At 46.8% G+C, this 17,932-nt stretch overlaps 4 protein-coding genes across 4 annotated transcripts; 1 reads left to right on the plus strand and 3 right to left on the minus strand.

Moving 5' to 3' along the window:
* Positions 1–2,140: 2,140 nt before the first annotated feature.
* PHALS_05766 (dual specificity protein) lies at positions 2,141–3,409 on the minus strand (the record flags this gene model as incomplete). Its single annotated transcript, XM_024723062.1, has 1 exon — positions 2,141–3,409. The coding sequence occupies one exon, from the start codon at positions 3,407–3,409 to the stop codon at positions 2,141–2,143; it is 1,269 nt and encodes a 422-aa protein (XP_024574076.1).
* On the minus strand, positions 3,408–3,958 carry PHALS_15113 (uncharacterized protein). Its single transcript, XM_024723063.2, has one exon. It carries the CDS (start codon positions 3,613–3,615, stop codon positions 3,415–3,417), a length of 201 nt encoding a protein of 66 aa, XP_024574077.1. The 5' UTR covers positions 3,616–3,958; the 3' UTR covers positions 3,408–3,414.
* Positions 3,959–5,860, minus strand: PHALS_05767 (uncharacterized protein; the record flags this gene model as incomplete). The annotated part of the gene is made up of 1 exon (XM_024723064.1): positions 3,959–5,860. One exon carries the CDS (start codon positions 5,858–5,860, stop codon positions 3,959–3,961), a length of 1,902 nt encoding a protein of 633 aa, XP_024574078.1.
* An 11,556-nt stretch (positions 5,861–17,416) lies between these two features.
* On the plus strand, positions 17,417–17,611 carry PHALS_05768 (uncharacterized protein; the record flags this gene model as incomplete). The annotated part of the gene is made up of 2 exons (XM_024723065.1): positions 17,417–17,454; positions 17,494–17,611. The coding sequence occupies 2 exons, from the start codon at positions 17,417–17,419 to the stop codon at positions 17,609–17,611; spliced, it is 156 nt and encodes a 51-aa protein (XP_024574079.1).
* Positions 17,612–17,932: the final 321 nt, after the last annotated feature.

Here is a 17,932-nt window from a genome sequence, read left to right on the forward strand (position 1 = left end):
TTTCTGGAATAGGGACTTTAGCATAGCATATTGTTCGCTTTAAAACACCTCTGGGCGCGTGGTGATTGTTTCAGGTCCTTGTGAAGCGTGGTGTTGCACGCCCTCAAAGAAATCAGATTTTAACGCCCGTCCTGCATACCCTGGCGCAAAGAAGACGACTGCTCCATCCTCACGGAGGATCATTCGTAACGACTTAGGTGTAGGTTGACTAGTAGTGCTACCAAGTGCGGCGGGGCCGCCGTAGCTCTTTCGCTTAGCGGAAGATTGGTTAAGGTCGGTGACCTTTTCTCTATACTCAAAACTAGTACAAATGTAGCGGATCGCAATTCACTTACCCAAAAGTAATAACAATGCTAACCTAACGCTAATAACTTTTCTTTTTAAAACGTGAATTGTATTTCTCGGTTTTATATGCGGCAAAGCCGCCCATTCTAAAATTATAGGTTTTTGTTCTTATATAATCAAATATATGAGTACTAGCAGTCAAGCTATGTTTCGACTTCGTGTTTAAGTGTAGCCACACCATCTTGCGTGACTCACACCCTTCATACCAGGGCACGTGAAACCCCGATACTACGGGTGGGTGTTCATATCAAACGCTTGAGCAAAGTTCTGGGTTATGAGCTCAGTATATGCTGTTAGGCCACCTTGCCAAATATGCGCTTGCGCCTAAGAAAACTTACTTTTGGTATGATTCATACCAAAACCTGGCTTGCAGGTAATCGCGCGAAAATGCAGGCCATCTCTGCAATTAGAGTTTGTACCTTCTTGGAATATTTCACAAATTATCTCCTCCCTTGACGAGTGAACAGATATTCCGATCGCATATACAACAATTATCAAAATCTGCCACTTCACCTGTTTTATGATAATAGTGCCTAACCAACATAGGCAACGCATGTAACAGCTTATACTGGTGTGCGGTCTTGTTGCCGTGACTGGAGAACTCAAGCGAGATGCACTGATGATCCGAACGGAGCATGAACAATCTCTCTTGTCAATCGAGAGATATTTTGTAGATCCTGATTTCGCTGGTTCAGATGCATAGGAAAAAAATAGGCGTATTCTCCGTGGCAGCTGGTCGTGCTCCAGCCACTTAGCAAGACCGTATTCACTGCGGGAGCTGGTTAAGCCAACTTTGAATCACTGATAAATGCTTTTAGATGCTCGATTACCGCTTCGGGCCCTTGAGCCGCCAATTACGCACTCTTCTTGGGACCAACAACGACGAGACCTTATGTATCGTGTCTAGGACCTAACGAAGGTCATATCATGTTTCATTTTCATTTTCATATAGGTTCATTCAGACTTGTCGTCAAATAGACGAAAAGGGCTACTAAATCGAACGACGATGCCGTGCACCTCGTACAGAAGGAGCTTTTAGCTCTACAAATCTGCATCAGCTCACTCAAGTTTGTGTGCGCCACCCGAATGTAACGTCGACGATTATTAATAATTATGTCTAGCTTTAATGACTTTATATAATAAGTAAAATGCTTGCCAAAAATATGTCAATTAACTCTAAACAGCGCAATTCCTTTTGATGGTCTGAAGGTTTATGTCGTATCCTACTTTTCTAGATTCGAAAGCTCTCCTTTTTGCTTATGCAGCCATGTTCTTGAGAGGCCCAGACATGAAAATTCGAAGCCCGGAGATACTCCCGACTACTGTAATCGTCGTACATTCTGAAGTTCCAAGGATGGCCCATGTGCTTTTGGATGCGTGGAGACTTGTGTTGTCATGCTCAAGTATCTATTCACGTCGTGAAAGCTTCTTCAAACGCAATCAGTCAGAATTTGTTTTCTGGTAGTGGAATGACTTTCGGCAGCCTATAAAGGAAGCTAGATTGCCTTTTAACTTTTAAGAACACCGCGCTAGAGTATCTACCATTTATTTTGACGACCACTTCTCGCAGCATAGTTTGCTATAGCGGATCCGATGGAAAAAGTTTGGATTTATGTAAAATTAATCGCGTTCATTAATGTGGTCAAGGTCTTACCAATGATTCCAGAATTGATCAAGCCGATGGATCAGCTTCAATTTCAACAATTTTTGAGGATGAAAAGCAAAGGCACGAGTAAAGAAATTTTCCAAGATACGTTTTATCCTGCAGCACTCTTATTTATTAGGTTTACAGCGTTCACCAAATCAGCCTACTGCCACCAGTCTTCGTGCTACGGAAGCGCGTTAACTTTTGTTCATTGAGCTTGTCGCCTTGCGTCTTATCGAGACCAATCTGTGGGTGCATAACCACCCGATTGATCGGGCCAATACCCGAAATTGCGTTACGAATTGGAGCCACCACCGTACGAATGCCTCCTCCTCGTTTGTCATCCTGTCCGCCTTGAATTGCGGACACATGACCATTCGGTGGTGAGATCGACACCAAGCCCCCATTTTTAGCCGGATTGAGCTCATGCATTCTACTTTCAATTGCCTCCATAAATTGCTGTTGTGGACCAATGACGCTACCTGGCCGACACAGACGGAGCCATCCAATAAGCTCATGAGCCGAAAACAAGTGATGCTTCATCATGTAAGCACCGATGCAAGTGCCCGTTCGTCCAAGACCAGCTTTACAATGCACTGCCACAGCTCCTGGGGTCTTCTCACAAGCTTCGATGAACTTCATTAATAGAGGCATTGGTGCATTCGTGCCATCGGGGTAAATGAGGTCAATGTGGTCGATGCCTGCCGAACGAAACTTTTTTTCGTCGTATTGTTTGTCATTGAGGCGGACCACAAGGGTTACGTTGCGTTTTTTAAAGTAGGGAATGTAGTGCTCGGGTGTAAGCATGACGTGGCCTTGAGAAGTGCGCTGGTAAGTGTTGTGCGGGCCAGCAAAGGCGATAAATTTTGGTGATACCCACGTTAGATCGCCATTCTCAACTCGTTCGTAGTGTTGAAATTCGTGCAGGTCAAATGTCTTGATGGAAATGTAGTCGTTGTTCATAGCCCGCTCGAGGCCCTTCAGACAGTCCAGAATTGTCAGATTAAAAGTGCAGACGGATGGAGTGGCGTCATGGAAAGGAGGAAAGCGCATGTGCTGAAAGAAGCCAAAGGCTTTTTCGGCGCTCATGTTCTGAAACAAAACAGCCCAGCAGCTCAATATACAGACAGCATTTGCACGGCGTTGTGCGTCCATCGACGAATAAAAGTAAACGACCTCCCCAGCTCTGGCTGCAGCCGCTAACTTCTTGTTCAGCGTTTCTGAAAAAACAAACGTATGTCCAAGATGAAGTGGACCAAAGTCAAGGTAGAAATTCCAGTACATCAGCTCGTTATCGATAGAGAAGAAGTGCATGCCAGGAAGTCGGGGAGGACCTTTCTTCAATGGTACATAATACAGGCGGCCAGGAAGGAACTCAACAGCTTCTTCAAGACCGTTTGCCACTGTCAAACTCGCCATTTTTGCTATGAGAATTGACAAGTTCCGGCTTTTCCAGCGTCTAGACGGTAATTGCTGCCTAAACTCGAGCCGAACGTGGCAAGCGAGCTCGTAAAATTGCGAAAAGTTGCAGGCGTGTGAAGGCTCTTTGTGCTAATAAGCTGAAGTCGACTAAAGTAAAAGTGAGTCACTGGAGAAGTTTGCGATCCAGACAGACCTAACTTCATGGCCACTTTTGGCTCCCGCTACGTATCGGTAGATCACACATTCGCGGTAAGAGCGCTGTGGAAATGCCTCCACGTCTGAGCACTTGAAATAGGACCAGTGTACCAAAGAAAGACAAGCCGACTTGTGGCTCTCATTAGAGCCGTTGGCAGAATGATAAATTTAAAAATACCGGACACGGATTTAACAAATCAACATGACGAGAGTTGTGCAAGCTCACCATGCTCTTCATACAACACAACATACTTTAAGAGACCGCAACAGGTGCTAGGGAAAATACAGATGATATGTTTACGCAGATACTCGGTCACTCAAACAAATTAGCTTGCAACCGGTGTTATCGAGCTAATAGCCACTCTGCATGACAACCAGTAGTTGTTCCTGCAATCGTTGTTTAATAGCAGAGTAAAAGCGCAGATCTGCCTCCAAAGATTGCTTGTAGCTGTCACTGACCTTTCCCTCCATACCTGATAGCCCACGATGACAGCGACCAATATTGTCGTTCACTTTGCGAAGCCGGTTTTCCAGTATATCCCATTCATCAGGAGGTAGTGCCACGTCCATTGGACGCGTTACAAGAGCTGTAGTCGTGTGAGCTCGTTTAGCAGGATGAGGAACAATATCTGTGATAGTTGGAATCTGAATAATTGTCGTTTCCTTTTCTTCACGAGATCGTTTTCCCAGTGAGATTTTTTGTGCATCATCATCACCAATCGTCGATAATTTGACAGATTGGCTTGTCTTCGCTTTCGACTTAGCCGACTGTTTCTTTGCGGACGAAGACATTGGCTTAGTTTCTCTCGTCGAAGTTGCATTGGTGGCTGCCTTGCCTTTGCCGGTGTATTTTCTGATCTTCTTTGGTACGCTTGCTTTATATTGTGAAACTGCTGGCTTTGACTGATTTACTCTTGTCAATACAACATCTTTAGCCAAAGTCGACTTTCCGACACGTATTTCAGGGGATGCCGGAATCTCTTTCATCTCAGGATTTTGTGTGAGCATTCCTGGCAATTTCGGGGGAGCAGGAGGCTTTGTCGTGGAGGTGACCAAAGCCGTTTCCATAGCCTTTCCTGCTACTGTGGATATTTCTGTATCCAGGTTGCTGCTATCAGCAGATGCAATTTGATCTCCGAACCCTGCGGCCAGTTTATTATCAGCAGGAGTCGCAGCTTCCGCCTCAGTCTCTTCAATTGGCTTGCTGGTAGCAATAACGCTTTGGGCCTCAGTCAATATAGCCTGCTGGCTGTTGGCACTAGTTGCAGCTTCTGTCCCTGTTGCAGCGCTCGGATTGCCAATGGTTGTAGAACCTACTTTCTCGATTATTGCGCTCGGGTTGCAGCTAGCAGAAAATTTTCCTTTATTTGTAGTGCCTGTTTTGCATTTAGCAGCATCTTGTATACTTACTGTTGTGACAGGCTTGCTGCTAGCTGCAACTGTAGATTGTACCTTATTTAATGCACCCGACTTGCATTTAACTGCAGTTTGTGCCGACTTTGAATCAGATGCTACCGTTTTGATCTTACTTCTATCAAATGGTTCGAATGCTGCCGAAAGTTTGTCTGACATGACGAATCTCGAAAGCTTTGGTTCCAGCAGCATGGCCATATGCAGATAGAGCAGGTCTAGTCTTCCAGCGCAGAAATCAAAGAACGAGTGAACAGTATCATTTTTATCCGCTGCTCTTTTGGCTTGCGCCACAGCGTTGCGGTACATAATGACAATCTCGATCCACATTTGGAGCAAGCGCGTAGCTGAGTGTGCAAGGATTACATCAGGTGTGACATTTACAAAAAGTGCGTCTTGAAAGTGAAGTTTGTCGAGTGACAGGTTTTTTGTCCTAAAAGCGACATGTACGTCCGTCCAAAAGTGGTTCATTTCCAGTTTACGGCCGCAAGAAATCATCTCGGACCAACGCCGGCAGAACTTTGGACTAAGAAGCACGTTGATGAGGCGAAAGCGACAGCCACGGCGCGTACGAATGGTCCGTTTCGAATTCATCTGGTTTGGAATCTTGTCACCCTGTCGTCGTGGCGATGCTCGCCGATAGATTGGTTTGCAGATCTCCTCGTTCTGCGTTTGGTCCCAGTCGCGAAGAAGCTGAATCAAACCAGCTTGGTCAGTTACGCGTTGGAGGGAGCGAGGGAGACAAATGTTGCGCTTAGAAAGTTCGAGACACAAGTCTGCGTACTTATAATTTTCATATGGTTCATACAGCTCTGGCAATGGGAGCGTCTCCGTGGACGGCATCGATGCGGTAAATGATGTAATCTTACATAAGACTTCATTTGTAATTTACATAAAAAGTATGGAAATTATAGAACTTTTATCTCATCTTTTCAACTCGTCTAACTTCTCCTTGTAACAGTTATCCTTTCTTGTACACTCCATCAAAAGCTGCGGTACACGTTCGTCATGTGGCCGACAATCAATTACTATTTTGTCTACGCTCGATCAAGTTGAAGCGTTGATGGTTGGTCTTGTTCAACAACTTGCTTCCTGCTATTCAGCAAATACTTAAGCCTGTCCACATGTACCATGTCGCCATCACAACGTTTATCGATCGTAATTGCTGAGGAGATTTATAAATGTACTTTTAGCTTAAGCCTACTCGGATTTGCCAGCACCATAAATCTTACTGTGATCCGCGAAGTATGACCAATTGTAAGCATATGTATAGTATTCCAGCTAATGAGAAGGATTCGAAACGACACAAATGGGAATTATGAAGATGACAGCTACTTCAGCATGATCAAGCACAATTTAAGACGAGATTTTGCAAATGAGTGTGACAACTGCATCCATCACCTCTCATAGAGCGCAAGCTCGACTTTGACCAGGCTACGGGATGTATACCGGGTGCCAAAAAGACTCACTACAATGAATCCAACGACAAGGTGTTGACGAGCAGCTAACTAGGTTGGTATAGTGCTTCTTATGATTGATCTGCACCTATCACAAAGAAAGATCTCAATTATACACTTCTGCGTAAACAACGCACTGAGGTATGGTTCGCAAGCTTTACCAAGGAACGAAACCGACAGCTTTGAACTTAATGATTGCTTAGTATGCTCTGTATTTCGACGAGCACTAGTGTCTATATCCAACGATACGACTATCATTTCACGTATCAATCTTAACAGACTTCCATCATGCCAACACTTCAGTACTTCTGAACTCTTATAATTACACATTTTTGCAATATGAATTTTGTACAATCGTACAATTTTGTGTCATATTGGTAGGGCGTACATTCACCGTTACACCCCCAACACCACAAACGTGGAATACACTGCGATCCACACTTCTTTGTCTTCTTAAGTCTTCGCGTAGAAGCAAACTTTCGCCGACCACGCACTTCGCTTGACATCTCACTCCGCTTCTTGCACCCAACAGTTACTGCTCCTACAAGCTTCATTGCGTCGGAAGTCCTCTAACAAAAGAATTATTACATGACCCAGCAAGCGAGGAGGAATGTTCTCAGCGAACGACGGCGTTAAAGTCATGTTTGGCGAGTTTGAGGAGGTATTTACGGTATGTTTGGCCGCAGGGAATTTCCAAGACTTCTCTCGACAGTTCCGCTCTCACCTGGACACATACGGCCGAGTAAATCACCATAGAGGTAAAGCTCATTACGCTTAGCCTTCCCGCTTTATGAGTCTCGGGCTGCGTGCCTTTTGCATTGGGGCGTATTGCTCGTCATTCCGCCCTTGAAATTATAATCATGTCCACTTCATTGGAATCAGCTAGGACTGGAGCAAGAGTCACACATAATCTAGCGCAAATCATTACGCAAGGATCATGGTTTAACCATTTCGATTCTCTCGTCGCGCTAAGACGAAGACCTAGTAAACCTCCACGTGTCGATCTGCTGCTCACACCACGAGTGAACTGAGCACTTTTTATACCCACAGGCCATCACTCCTCAGCAGTACCACCCGCGCTTAGTGCACAGTGGTTGTGAAAACATCTTGCTCCCTGAGGAGCGTACATTTCAAAGTTGAGGCAGGCGAGAAGGGTTCGAAACACATTTTGCGCATTGGCTGAAAAAATGCAATATATTACTCATTATCAAACTTCACAAGCCTGAATTAGTGAAACAGACGTTTCACTAGAGTTTTGACGCATGATTGGCATTGCGAAGCACAAAAACGACGTGGACGTCAAGCTGGAAGTCCGTATGGTCGGTTTATGATGTTAACAGTTAATGGTCGTTTTCACCGTAAGATCGTTCATTCCACAACTGCGAAGCGTGCTGCAATAGGCTTCTCTGCCTTTTCTGGGGGGATTCAATAGCCGATGGCGTGACAAATTGTATGTGGCAACAGCGCAAGGGAAATTTTTCGCAGTGAATTCTCAATCTCGCATTAATTTTAGTGGCATGACATCCCTTTCTATTGCTCAGATACTAGTAACAGTACTGGTGTACCCGCCGGCCCACAACTCATCTTACGTGAAAGTGGGTCACTCTTCGCTCAGTGTGCAGCATCGACGATGGACAGCTATTCCACGCGGAGGCTCCCATTAGCTCTATTTATGGAGACACTCTCAAGATTCTTTGCGTGCATCCGATACTGATATCAATTACTTGATGTGCTTTCTAGGCGACGTCTTCACATTGAGTGGCTAGAAGTATCCAGCGGTGCAAAATCGTATCGTTTACCTATATATATTAAAGAGAAGTTCAGCTACTGGTGATAATGAAGACTCAGCATCAACCCAGAAGAGCGCTTCATATCCGACTGATCGTGAGGGCTAGATCGTTACGTGGTTACACGTACTTTGGTATGAAAGGGTGGGACGCACAAGAGGGTGTCACCGGACATAGGTGTGGAAAACACAAGTCGGTGTGATCACAAAATGGTGTGGCTACACCGTAACAAAAAGCCAGAACGTGGCGGGACTGCCAGTAGTTACGCATATTCATTCTGTTGTACTATCTAATTAGGAAAAGCTAAGGGTTTAGATATAGGCGGCTCTGCAGCAAAAAAAACAAGAGAAATACAGTGTTTTTTTTTGATCGGAAAAGTACATTTGCCTTGGGTTAAGGCTGCAGTTACACCTGAAGTTAGCGGATTGCGATCTGCTACACGCATACTGATTCTAATATAGAACGTAAGATCAGTGACCTTGGAAAGCTTCCTCTAAGCAAAAGCTACGGCAAATTTGCTGCACTTAGTAGCACTCATAGTCAACCTACACCTGAGCCGGTGCAACTAATTCTTTGTGATGATGGAACAATTCTCTTATTTGCCCTAGGGCATACAGGACGGGCTTAAAAGATGATGTTCCTGCTTGGTCCTGAGAGCGTGAAACACCTTGCTTCACAAGGACGTAAAGCGATAAGCGCGCGCCTAGAGGCGTTTTTGAGCTATGAAAATGCTATGCTAGAGCACCTTAAGGAGAAGATGTCGGCGACGACTGCGTCCATGACGCCACGACCCCCCGACCCAGACAGCTCATGGTGAGCGTTAAGACCTTTGAGATTAAGAACGGAGAAAATCCCCTACTTTGGATGAGAGAGGCTGAGATGGCTATGGCATCCGCCAAGCTCCATAACGGCAAGCTCGGTTGTTGAGCACGAGAATGGGCGCTGACGTGCAGCACTTCAGTGGAAGCGGCGTTGCCGTCTTAGATGGAGCTGAAGCTACAGATTTTGCGAGTGTTCTCTCGGCCTAACCAGGCATATCGCGTACGATCGCATTTCCTTGCCGCTCGACAGGGAAAGAAGGAGTTGGTGGGCTTTGTTTGGGAGTTGCGAACTCTCATTGCCGGAACGGCAGCTGATCCTCTTCCCGAGGCGGTCACAGTGACCGTCTTTATGGAGTGCCTTCGCACTGGCGCGACCAGAGCAGAAGTCTTCCGTGTGTATCCGTCTCAAATTGAAAAGGCGTTGAGTGTGGCATTGAATACCGATTTCAACTTCAAAGTGGTACGACCTGCTTGGAATGCACACCCTAGCAAGCGTATGAGCCTAAGCCGATGGATCTCAGCCATGCTGAGGACGAGGCGGCAGAGATTCGAGCTGCCGAGCAGCGTTCGAACACCCGACGGTGCTTTGTCTGTGGTGAAACCAGTCACATTCAGGCTGATTGTCCCCTGCCTAAGGCGCGTCAAGGTTCACCAAACCGACGTCTCTTCTCGCCAGTCTAGTTTGTCGGGGTGAAACGACAACACGCAGTCAACACGGGGCACCCTACTGGGGAAGAACTGAGTTCTGTTGATCCTCATAAATAGGTATTGGGCAGTTGAGCCCGATCCCAGAGAGCTTTGAGCTCTTAAACACGTAGCGTGTATTCAAGCCGGGCTTGCTGGTTGTGGAAGCGACCGTTATGGGCTATTAAAAGCTATGGAAGATCTTCACTGTTCGCTTTGCAACGAGGATATGTGTCACGGCTCCGAAGGTCCCTGTGGACCTCGGTGTCAAGTTTCTTGACCTTGATAGCGTGGAACGCTGCTTGATCATATATGACCTTTTCCTTTGTATGGACTGATTGATACACCATGAGCCATGGATTGACTGGAGGTCGAAAACCTTGGGCGCTACGTGCACGTCTCCTGTTGGAGCTTTGGTGGGTCACGAATTCACCTCTGTTAGGGAGAGAAACGCTATTGACGCGAGCACTGGACCGAGATGGTCAACGTGCTGTAAATTGGAGTATTCAAATTGTCGACACCGAAGGTGTATCGGACAGGAGTCTCTAGCATGGCTCGAGGGTTGAACGTGGTTCTTAACCCACTGAGCACTGCCCACGTCTCGAAGCAGCCACTGCATGCCACGAGTGGCATGGTTGGACGAGCTACGAAGCATCTTTATGCGCTTGAAGAAGCACGTTATTCACTTAGCGAAACTGCAGAGTTAGCCTTTTTTCGTCGGATGTTTTTCATAATATTAGAACTCCGGTGGAGCAGAAAGTGGGGCTGATAATTAAAACCCCCCTGAGTGCGAGCTCACACGAGTCTCGGCGAGACGTACAGCTTCTGTCAAGAGGCGATAACGACGCCGTATGCGAGCTGCAAGACGCCGGTCGTCGACCCAGGATGTGTCTACCGTAGACGATAGCGCACAGCTATACACCTCGTCAACGGAAGACGGCGACGCCACCCTCGAGGCTATTCTTGCGGTGGATGCTCTTCTTGAGCTGGACACGATGCCCCTCGAAGTATTTGGAGGTGCCTTGAAGACAGGTGATTTTGCCGAGGTGGTCATTATACGACCAAACGAGGGGATTAACTTGTCGCTCTTGATGTAGCTGTCCTGGAGGACACCAAGAGAGTGCTTAGCGCACGAAGTGGATTGTCGATCCCGAAGGGTCTCTCGGATTCTTAATATCCTTTGGTTAAGGAGTTTCAAGACGACAACTCCAAAGCCCCGCCGACGGCCCTACCTCCGGACCGAGGTGTACGTCATGACACACCTTTTACAATAGATGTGTCATGACGCACACCTTTATTTTAGTAATCAACGTCTGTGCCGCAATGGCTGCCACCATTGCGGCGCAGACGCCGTATACTAGAAAGAATGTTCTCTAGAGCAATATTGTTGACTGTACAAAGTCCAGTGCATCCGACTTGACCGACGGTTGTTTCCAATTGCTCATGAGAGCGAGTGATTTTACGCTGACAGCGGCGACTACTCGCTCTGCTAGTGGCTGGTGATGTCCCGAGGGCTGTCAAATAAATCAGCAACATATATTCGTCTAGTGACGAAGATTTTCAGGCCCCACCGGGCGTATGCACAAACATATTTCGACGACATCTTCGCCTACGGTCGTGCGGGGCACGGTAGGACAGATGAGGAGCACCACCTCATTCATTTGAGAGCGGGCTCAAGTGCATGCGCAAGGATAAGCTGTATGCTTATGCAAATAAGTGCATCTTCGGCGCGAAAGAAGTTTTTTAGGATACTTGATTAGGAAGCGTAGCCTTCGAGCAGATCCCGTTAAGGTCAAGGTCATTGTATACTGGCTGGTTCCAAAGAACCAAGAGGGCTCGTGCAAGTGGTTTGGCCTCGCCAACTTCTTGCACAAATATGGAGCAAATGACGCTGAAAGGGCACGGCCACTGCCGAATTTCCTCCTTAAGAAGGATGCAGAAAGGTGTTGGGACACCGAGCATCGGGAGGCTTTTGTCAGGGTCAAAGACAGCCTCCTTCATGCACCAATACTGGCGTTGCCAACCCGATCGCGTTTTTAGTGTTGTCTGTGACGCTTTGGACTTTGCCATCAGCTGTAAACTGCTGCAAGCGAACGCCGAGGGGTAAGATCGGGTGATCGCGTTCAAATCGCGCCAGCTCAAGGCGGCAGAGAAAAATTGTAAAGTAATTACTTGCGATAAAGTATGCACTTGCCATGCTTGTCATGTTTAGAGCTCACTTGCTTTGCTCAAAGTTGTTTATGATCTACACAGATCTTGCGTCATTACGCTCTGCGACTCAGTCGCCTCACCTTTCGCAGATGATGGCGAGGTGGCTCTCATTCTTTGTAGAATCTTACTTACTTTAAGGTGAAATATTATCCAGTGAAGCAAAATGCTTTGGCTAACTCGTTGTCACGCAGACAGGATTTTGAGCTTGCTCATGTCACGACGGTGACGTCGTCAGTGACGGATTTGATCCGCGCCACATGTGATGGTATGTGTGTAGCGCTACTTCAGGCCTCATGAACAAGAAGTTTGGAAGACCGGGCAAGAAATGCGGACGCGATCGCACGCACGGTCACATTGATGCTCTTTTAAAACGCGTTGCTGTACCGACTCGACGGAAATGCCACGAATTGTGGTTCCTCACAATGAGTATTTGAAGTTTTGTATTCTCTATGCGACCTAAGACACCCACTCAGCGGTCATCTCGGTCGTGAGAGAACGTACAGCCCTGTGAGTAGCCACTACTGGTGGTTCAAGCTGTACAAATGAACAGCACATATGTGCGCACGTGTGAAACATGTCGATTTATGAAATCATCTTCGAATGCGGCTTCACTGCTGGCTAATTTATCTGTACCCTCCGAGTGTTATCAATTAATGAGTATGGACTTTGTGGTTGGCCTGTCGAAGACTTCGGCGGGCAACACGGGTATGGTGGTCTTTGTGAACCGTTTAAGTTTGAGAAGATGGCTCACCTTGCGGCAGTGATGGACGCTATCGACGGTGTGGGTACAGCGACGCTGTCTGTCGATCGTCTCTTTTGACAACATGGACTCCTGGATTCGATTGTCTCTGACAGTGACCCACGATTCACTTGGAAGTATTTGTTGACAACCTTCAGGGTGCTGGGTACCAACTTGGTCATGTCAACAGCGAACCATCCGCAGACCGATGCTCAAACTTAGCACGTGAATCGCGTCGTTGAAGACATTCTTTGTATCGTCTGTGTTGAGACGCCAAAGCGCTGGAGCGCCTTGCTGCTACTTGTGAGGTTTGATCTGTACAATGCGGTGCATGCGTCTACCGACCCCACGCCGTTCTACGTGAACGGGCTCGTTTATCCTCGCGTTCCGCCATCCCATGTCTCAGGAATTGGTGGGGGGAATAGTCAAACAGCTAGCTGATGTCAGCCCCTCACTATCATTAAAACAGTCGATGACTATCTGTCTACCAGACTGAATGTCCTAAGAATTGTTCGCGATGCGATGGCTGAAAAGCAAGATATGGAGACACAATATGCGGATGGAAGAAGCAGAAGAAATGTTGAAAGCTTTGAGGTCGGAGACCTGGTTTTATTCAACGCTAGAAACCTTCCTATCCATACAGTTTCTCTTGACTTTACGAAAAAGTTCCATCCACGGTTTATCGGACCTTTTAGGGGTCGTGGTCATGCGTGGCCTTGAATTCTGCGCTAAGCCTTCCGAGAAGGATGCGAACAACCCGGTGTTTCTATGTGGGCTTGGTTAAGTAGTATCGGGATCCGGCGCTAGAGAATGCGGAAGCGTTGGCGCCGGGTCGGCTTCCAAAGGTGCTCGGCTACCCAAAAGATGAACTAGCAACTGGTTTTGAACACGGAATGCAACAAATTCCGTTTCCAACGGCTTCAGGCACTCTACCGTCGCACGAAGCGACGCGTTCGTCTGCTCGACGGCTAGGAGCCGATTCGACAGAGTGCGATAGATCAACGTGAGGCAGTCAGTGCACAATGTGCCCAGGCCCTCGAGGTCTTCCGCACAGCGTTATGCGACCTCTAAGAGATGCTCGGCGAAGTGCCTATGAAGATGGACTTTGTATTCAACGCTCGAAAAGCATCGCGAATCACCGGATGGCGATCGACCAAGTCGTCGACGCACGCGCCGACTCTTCTCGACGGGAACGGTGGCGTCCACTATCACGTGGAACGCCTTTAGGATCGACGTCGTCGACAGGGTCTAACCCAATATCTTGTGAATTGGCGGGATACACAAACTCCGAGAATTCTTGGGAGTTTGAGGTACCACTCCGGCAAGACTGTCCAGACATTATAGACGCGTTTGATTCGAAGGATCATGACGCTTCGCGTCGTTGTGCGCCCCGCGCTTCTCGGCAAGCCGGAGAGCCATGAGCTAAGCTCAAGCTATGACCCTGCGCTGTGTGGGGAGCCACAGACTTCGCGGGAGTGTGATAGATTGTTCCATATGTCGCAGGGCGACAATACGTAGGAGGTCGGCGTTGCGCCTTGAGTTTGGAAAATTTAAATCAATGATGGTGTTCTACGCGCACGTTGACTTTCTTGCGGTTCCGCTCAGACAGCTAGGAAACTCTTCGGTGCCATTGCACCTATCGCTCAAAGAGCTCTTCATCATCTGCAGCGGTTTCGCCAGGGGTAAGTACCACTGGAATCGTCCGCATTGCGGGTACAGCAGCCTCCTCTTTGAGCGCAATTTCAAGCGCGGTATCTATCCATTGGGTTTTCGTGAGGTAGCAAGATGCGAGCTCGAAGAGCTTTTCGTTTGCCAAGCTAGACTTGTGTAGTGGCCGGGGGCCCGACTACGTAGACGCCTTACGATCGAGTGACCGCGTCTTTCGCTACGGTAGCGGGATCCGTTGAGCGGAGGCCGTATTCCACACGAGTGTCAAGCACCGGATATGAATGCATGAGACACGCCCTGAGCATCCGCCAAATGCTGCTCATGTACCTCGTCGAAGCGATTGTTAGTGATATCATTTCCACCGGAAGTCGAGAGGTCGGAAAACGGACACAGTGTTCGCATTTTCTGAGAAGGGCTCACGTCGCGCCATTGGTGCACCTCGCTCTGCTCTTCTTTTCATACTTTAAAAAGGGGTATCCATCCCGTAGACGACTTCCTCTGAACCTCGAAATGAGCGTCAGATATTTTGCAGTAAACGAGGATATCCGTCGCTCGTGACGGGCGCGGTGGGCGGCGCCCAGTTGCCGAGGGCGTGGGATGTGCTTTTGTGAAGCCGCGGACGTACTGTCCGGAGTTGCATCGCGTGCAGAAGACGAATATGGGCTCTGCCCGCGGGCGCCTTCGGAACCAGCGATGCTGGGTGCTTTTGTGTCATTGACACAAAGCTCATTGAGCAGAGAATACGTTAAGAAGGTCCTAGGGGCGTAAAGGTGTCTTAGACACGCGAGCCTCGTACGAGGCAACACTTTAATTTGAAGTATAGGTATTCACAATTTTGATGGGGGAGAATGTAAAGGGGTTACACGTACCTGGTATGAAGGGTTGGGTTACACAAGATGGTGTGACCGTACAAATGTGTTGAATACACAAGTCGGGGTAATCATACAACGGTGTTGCTACACCTTAACAAGAAGCCAGTACGTGGCGGGACTGCCAGTAGTGATGCATATTTTTTAAGTTTCGAATATTGGTGGCTCTGCCACAAATAAAGCAGATAAATACAGTTTCAATCTTGGACAGAAGAGTACATTTGCCTTGGGTTAAAATTTTGGGTACTTTTGAAGGTAGCGAATTGCGATCCGCTACACTCATACTAATTCTAGTTTAGAACGTAAGGTCGGTGACTTTAGTAAGCTTTCTCTAAGCAAAGAGCTACGGCAGCCCGCATCATAGATCGTGACCACCCAACACGCGTGGTCAGGCAATGACAACGCCCGCGACGTATATCGTTTCACATTGGGGGCGCAAATGCACGAAGGTACAGCACTGAGGTGGCCACTTTTGCGTATAGATTCTTGATTTGAAGACACCACGCTTGACGCATTGTTGCTCCGTCAGGAACATGCCAAGTTTATTACTAACTCAAGTTTATCTCGAGATCAACTTTACCTATAAAGAGATGGATTTTTTTTCGTGCCTTCCATCGAAAGAAACGGTTTATAAGAGCTTTTGTCCTTAGTTGGTCGTGTGGCGATAGCACTCCTGGCGCCCGGTATAAAAATAAGTGCCTGAAGGCGATTATGTGAGACGCCTCTAAAAAAAGGTCGTTGGAGAATGCGCAATCAGCTCCAACGTGAAGCCGCTGATGTCGAGCGTTCTGTCTTGATCCAAGGACGAATGTTCAAACACGTCACCTTCGATTTTCACTGAGGGTAGAGTCCCTTTATAACCTCGCATGGGACTGACAAAAAATTATACCACTTGCGACGAGGTATCCGGGTAACTTGCTGATATGAAGCTTTTAATTCCATAAGACCGCGACGCCAACGTGAAGAAATTTAGGTCATACGCTCTATTTATTAGTGAAATCGGAGTCTAAAGTTACAAATTACTTCATTCTGTTATCTGATGACATATACTGAAGATCGGTCTATCGAAATCTATAATGATTGCACACGTACGACATTCAATATCGAATCAATTTATTTACTCCAATAAATCTATTTGTACTGCTAGTCGTAATGCTAGCAGCCCCCATGAGCCACAGGTCTGGTCCAATCGTCTTCATTTCTTACAAATTTTGAGGTTTCTGAATTTTCAGGATTAAATAAAAAAAATTGAGAATTTGTAAAATCGTACAAGGATGTATACTATAGTTGTTAGGAAGTCTAAGATACGTTTCTCTTGACACCAAATCTTGCAGATGTAAGGCGAGAGTATTAGTATGGAGTCTGTAATGGTTTCACGGACCCTGGTATGAAGGGCGTGGGTCACACAAGATGGTGTGAGTTACAAAGGTGTGACCACACAATGGTGTGGCTATACTTAAACAAGAAGCCAGTATGTGGCTGGAACAGCCAGTATTAATACGCTTAATTAGGAAAAAATAGATAGAAAAACCTATGGATTTAGATATAGGCGCCTTTGGCGCAAATAAAACTGAGAAATAGAATTTTATATTCTGAGGGAAGAGTTAATTAGCCTCGGTTTAAGGCGGTAATTACTTTTGGAGAAAATGGATCGCGATCCGGTACACTCGTACTGGTTTTAAGTATAGAACGAAGGTCACCGACCTTGATAAGTTTCCTCTCAGCGAAAGAGCTACGGCGCAGAGTCAGCAAGTTTGTGAAGGGCTTTTCACAACAACTTTGAGGAGTTTGAATATATTCACAATAAATTATCCATACTATGAGTATAGTAGGCGTCATGCTAAACGCGCAATCTGACGTGAAGTTTGCGCGAGGTTGCCAGATCTTAATTTTATCGAAGGAAACTACCAACTTGCTGAGGGACGAGCTTGTCAAAAATTACACTCTGGTCTAACATTTCAAAAAATTATACTTCGCAACGCGTACCACAAGGTACTTTTGATGCAATTCTTGATCTTCAGAAACGACTAAGAGATACCTACTGCTGAACAGATAACCATTGATCGGATTGATTGCTCGCTACTATATGCCGAAGATGCTAAAAACTTCTTTCAAAATGAAAAGTTTGCTTGAGCTGACTGGTATCTTGGCTCTAAGCTGACTATGGTCAAGTTCATGCGGACCGTTGGCCAAGCAGTGCGGTGAGATCATTACCGTAGCTGATGAGATTTTCGACCCAGAAAGAACAAAATTGTTGAGCTCGGTACCGTATGTTACCAATACTGGTCAGTACAGCAAAACACTATTAGCGTGTTATGGACTTCGTCAGAGCAGCTATACTGCCGAAAGAAAAACTAGATAGTATAGATTATAGCGCACCAAGGAGGTTAAAATATAGGGTACAAAATTGGCAATAAATTATCAATTCACGTAGGAGAAGTACTTATTGACTTGAAGGAAAAGCTGGTAAATGCAAAAAGCTAAGCATTCCCTGACACAAATGCAGTGGTGTGCCTCATTATTGATGCAACCCATGTTGGTTGTGATCGACTCTGCTTCTCCGTCTACGATCGCAAGGCTATCGGATTTTTGCGACCGCCTCGCTGGAGGGTGTATAACTATGCGCCATCGTCTACGGTAGACACACCCTGGATCAGGGTCGACGCCCGGCGTCTTGCA

Source organism: Plasmopara halstedii (assembly GCF_900000015.1).
Source record: "Plasmopara halstedii genome assembly, contig: Scaffold_291, whole genome shotgun sequence".
In the NCBI taxonomy this organism is placed as follows: Eukaryota; Oomycota; class Peronosporomycetes; order Peronosporales; family Peronosporaceae; genus Plasmopara; species Plasmopara halstedii.